The 4,785-nt window shown below is 39.5% G+C and overlaps 1 protein-coding gene across 1 annotated transcript in view; it reads right to left on the bottom strand.

The window, feature by feature from the left end:
- LOC102675109 (DNA-binding protein D-ETS-4) overlaps positions 1–4,785 on the bottom strand; it is a 66,800-nt gene that overhangs the window by 8,806 nt on the left and 53,209 nt on the right. The window contains exons 2-4 of the mRNA XM_006622160.2: positions 2,800–3,185; positions 1,857–2,539; positions 581–735 (exon numbers count right to left, since the gene is read on the bottom strand). Coding sequence (XP_006622223.1) covers positions 581–735; positions 1,857–2,539; positions 2,800–3,185 — 1,224 coding nt within the window. The remainder of the gene's footprint in view (positions 1–580; positions 736–1,856; positions 2,540–2,799; positions 3,186–4,785) is intronic.

The raw sequence follows: 4,785 nt of genomic DNA, 5'->3' as shown, positions 1-4,785 counted from the left end.
TATATATATATATATATATATATATATATATATATAATTCATTAATTTTTATGAAAGTTGTTTCCTTCTGAGAATTTCTGAAATTTCTGAAAATAATGATACGTTGATTATAAAGTAAGATACTTATCAATTCTCTAATCTATTTTCGATCAATATTCGATTCCATTTTAAAATACTTTACTTCCGATCATAAGTTATCGATATGTTTGATCATTTTCGCAGCTTGATCACGAGTTCTTAATAACCAATTTCCGTAATCGAACGTAATACCCTTTATACACTGGACATAACAACGTCAGCAGGATGGCGCTTGTTTAATCGTCAGCGGCCAATCATCCTTTCCGACGAACCGTTTTTCGCGTAGCGGCAATTTATCGAAACACCACGAAATTCCATTGACTAATTGCTTCGTTAAAACGGTCCACGAATAATCGTCTCGAGACGAGGCGGCGCGGCGCGGCGTTGCGTAACGGTACACGTTGAAAGTGCGACTTATGCGCAACGACCGATTTAAAAGAGCGGAGAGGACAGAAGCGGAAGAGACGTGATCAATCTTTCGTAAAGATTATTCTCGACTCACCTGAGGGGCACGCTGACAGAATTCCTCTTCCGTGAGGGAAGCCAATGTAGCGCCATCCACGTTGAAGCTCTCCAGTGGGACAGATGGCAATTGCAGTTGCCTTCTGGCCCATTGGATCCAGGCTGCTACGTCCGCGGCGCTCCAACGTCGTGGTTCTGCAATTCAAATAATCGTTTCGAATTAAATTCGATTGTTGTTAACACTTTTATTTATTTATTTATTTATATCATCCTCTTGGAAATCGATATTATTAATTGAACTTTGGAATTACTTCGAGGATTATTGATGTTTGGCAATTCGAAAATTCTTTCTTGAAAAATTTAATTTGTTCAAACCAACGTCGCGAAAGTTATTTATTACACTTTATATATCTTTCTTATTTGTGCAATTGGTACTCTAATTTCATCTCCTTTCCCCTTAAAATGCACGTATTCAGATTTCACGATCGATTACTTTCGATTTCACTGTTTCAAACTTTCTACGCGACGCTTATTCCACTTCATCAATCTTCCGATCTGGAAAACGAGACGAGTTAATCGCGTCATCGTGACACGGAATGAAAATGTTGGAAATGTGATGTTGGCGGAAGCGATTTTAGCCGACCTTGAACGTAGTACCTCGAAATTTGGTAACTATTCGTGAAAGCATGACTACGTAACTTGTTCCAAGCATGACATCATGCGACCAACTCTAATAGTCAAACCGGTCGCTCCTACGTCCACGAAGATAACGTCGAACGTTCGCCCGGGGCAAGGTAGTAAGAAGGTCTGAGAGTTTAATGGAGGCTCACGCACCTTCTTATTACTCCCATATGGTATATCTATCCGTGGCTCGCTTATTTATTAGGCTACAGTTAGTCGATGATCATATTTTTCTGATCTGATCTGTGTTTCCTCTCTTTGTGGATAATGCTACAACCAAACTATGTAATAACACAGAGTTAAATTTCACAAATTTGTATTCAGTGCTCAAAATTCTAAAAGGAGAAAGTTGGAGGGTGAGACGATATCATGAGATATATAGTGATAACAATTACATTGTATCTTTGTATATGGGTTGTTTCCAAAAGTATTTTTCGTTTTATTACATAGCCTGATTCATTTCTTTTCATCGATAATTATCGAATTAAATCAATCAGTTTGGAAAAACTAGGATAGTGGAAAATTTGAAAATAGTAAAGTATCAAATTTCCATTATACGAATAAGTCCATCATAATCCACAGATCAGATCATTTGTTAATATAATTATTAAAATGAATCGAACGAGGAAACTCACCAGGATGAATACCAAGCGCGACACAGGTGTTGTCAAAGTCTTTCTGCAATTGTTGGATGGCCAGGCTTAGGACAGGCTCTATCTGCTCTCTGGTCAGGTCACCGACGCATTCGCCGGCTTCCATGTCTTCGACGAACCCTGTCCCCACGCTGCCCAGGTCCACGGGTCTCAGATTGTACTTCCTCTGAAAGCTGGTGTCCCTCAGAACCTCCCTGAGCAACTGGTGATCGCTCTTTTGCCCGTCCTTGAACAGCTCCTCCTCCTTTTGAAGAGGATTCCTGACTTCGTCCTGTATTCTCTCGAGTTTCAGAACATTTGTTCTCGCGCCGTCCGCGAAATCCTTTCTGGCACCCTTGAACAGCAAGCTCCTCAACGGCGAGCTGTTCTCGAGTTGCACGGGGTCGGGCGAGGAGGAAGCGCTCGACGGGGAGGAAGACAACGTGGACGAGGAATCGCTGGTGTTGCTCGTTGTGCTGCTGTTGCTGCTGTTGCAGCTCGACCGTGGCTCCGACTTGAAGAGGATCTCCTTCAGCAACGGGTGTCCTTGCACTGCGGTATCCTCTTTCTTCGCGAAGAAGTCCGCGTCAAGGCTGTTGTAAATGTCCTCCTCCGTTCTTGGCGGTGTGCACGGCACTGTGCAGTCGGTCGAGTCCTCCCTGTACCCCAGACTCTCGGCCAGAAGTCTGAAATTCGGGTCGAAAGGGGTTGCATTGCGAACCTCGATACGATTTTCGTTTAATTTGTCATGAAGAATAGTTCATTTAGAGAACAAATTCTCCTCAAACTTGAGAATTACGATCTATAATAAAAAATTATTGGCATACTGATTAAAGCTGTCGTCTAACAGAATACTGTCTTCGCGGTAAAATTGAACGAACAGGCAACGATTCATCGTAAAATAGCAGTTTAAAAAAGTTTATTAAATTAGAGAGGAAAGTTTTACCTGGACTCTTGCAAGATGGCCAGAAGATCGAGGCTCTTCTCCCTTTTAACCGGCTGTTTCGCGGAGGGTTCTGGGCTTGTCGGGTAGAATTGAGCACTTTGAGGACTTCTGGGTACGTAGTAGGGACTGGTCGGGTATCCTGGTGAACCCTCGTGCGAGTAATTAGGGGACAGTTCACCGCCGGCGCCGGGATAAGGCGAGCTCGAGTACGTGGTCGGTGAGCCGGGACGCGGCGATTGCGCTTCCTGTTTGATTTGGGCTGGTTTCAATGTGTTTTGCGCGTTCGTCGCGGCATAATCGTCCGAAAGAAGGGATAAATCGAATTGGAATGTGCTGTAATCGAACGACGGCGAGTAGCCGGCTGCGGTAGGTACCGTCTGTGGCATCTGGAAAAAAAAAATCTCCAAATTTAATATAAGTCCGTCATAAAATTTCCAAACGACGTTCTAACGTTATAACGTTTTCATTTCAACTTGACAATTTAAAGTGAACTTTAAGGATTTAATTTTAGATTATATATTGTAAATTTAATTATATTTGAAATTATTTGTCATATTTCATAATAATGTAACAAGTAACAAAGAATTTAACAAATATGTATCGAATTTTTACAAATTTTTGAAACAAGAAGGAACTAAACTGCATTAAAACTTGTTTTATAATTGCAACGCGGCAAATGTTTTTGATTTCCAACCTCGACGATTTATTTTAACTTGTATAAAAAAAAAACTCAAAATGATACACTTTTTTCGAGACGATCCATTTATCTTTCCGCGTGTTGTCCCGCGATTAAACTCGCGTCAGTTTGTTACGCTTCGTAAGTCACTTATGGCTTAGGGCGATCTCTATATCCATCTTTGAAACTCGCAGACCGTCCGAGGTCGCGATATCGTTCTGTCAACCGTCTAATTCGAGTGTTAACGTCATGATCATTTCGATACGAATGTGCGTAATTGCTTTCACGAGTGCGTTATCTGCTGTTTTTTTTTTTTTCTTGTAGATCTATTCTAAGAAAAAATTTCAATTTCGTTTAATAAAAGATACTTAAAAGAAATAGATATGTGTAAATCATGTTACAAAAAATTGTGATAAAAACACGCGTGTCACAGATTTTGCAAAATTCGTGATAAATAATCGAGAAAATAATTTTATGTTCTACGATATCTTAAACTGTTTATTAATTTTTAAACCGAGCAACTCGAGTTTCTCTACAATTAAATATTTAACTTCTTTTTTCATTAAATTTTTTCATATTAAATAGTTTAAAACAATATCAAATCAAAAATCAAGAAAGAATTCTCATCTCTTCCACTACACGAACGAATAATGCACACTAATTAAAACCTCAACCGATAAATCGATCAACCTCGAGTTCACAAGGTGAAAAGATCACTCGTGGGATATCGCGCAAAAATATCGAACCCCTTTGTTCGATCCTCGCGATCCTCATCATCAACAATAAAATACCCTTATAAATAATCCTTAACAACACGTTATTATCTCAATCCGAACCACAAAAAAAGAAAAAAAATAAAAAACATCCCTCTTACAAATAATTCGTTAACTTATTATATCTAACCTCTAAATCGAAAACCAAAAATGAAAAGAGAGTCGCAATAATTAAATATCATCAAATTAAAATCCACCATGTCAAATAAACCATGTCTCTCTCCCTCCCAAATAATAAATCGTCCCGCATCAATTATTATTATTATTATTATTATTATTATTATTTCACCATTAAATCAAAAGATAGATCCGACGAAAAGAGGTTAAAAATCTCTCCTCACTCGGTAAGGAAGGAAATGGCCATATTACTCCTATGAAAGGGCCGTCGAGTCGAAACGAAACACACTTTCCCTCCTTACGATGGTGTGCACCTTAAGGGCCCATTTATCTCTCCGTGTGTTTATTGCCCGTCGTGTGTTTGACCTCGCATCAGTTTGTTACGCTTTGTAAGCCCATTACAACGTTCCCAGTGCATCT

Source organism: Apis dorsata, unplaced genomic scaffold, assembly GCF_000469605.1.
Source record: "Apis dorsata unplaced genomic scaffold, Apis dorsata 1.3 scaffold_667, whole genome shotgun sequence".
NCBI lineage: Eukaryota > Metazoa > Arthropoda > Insecta > Hymenoptera > Apidae > Apis > Apis dorsata.
Note: the sequence above shows the minus strand (reverse complement) of the source record. Positions and strands in the feature narration are given on the sequence as shown.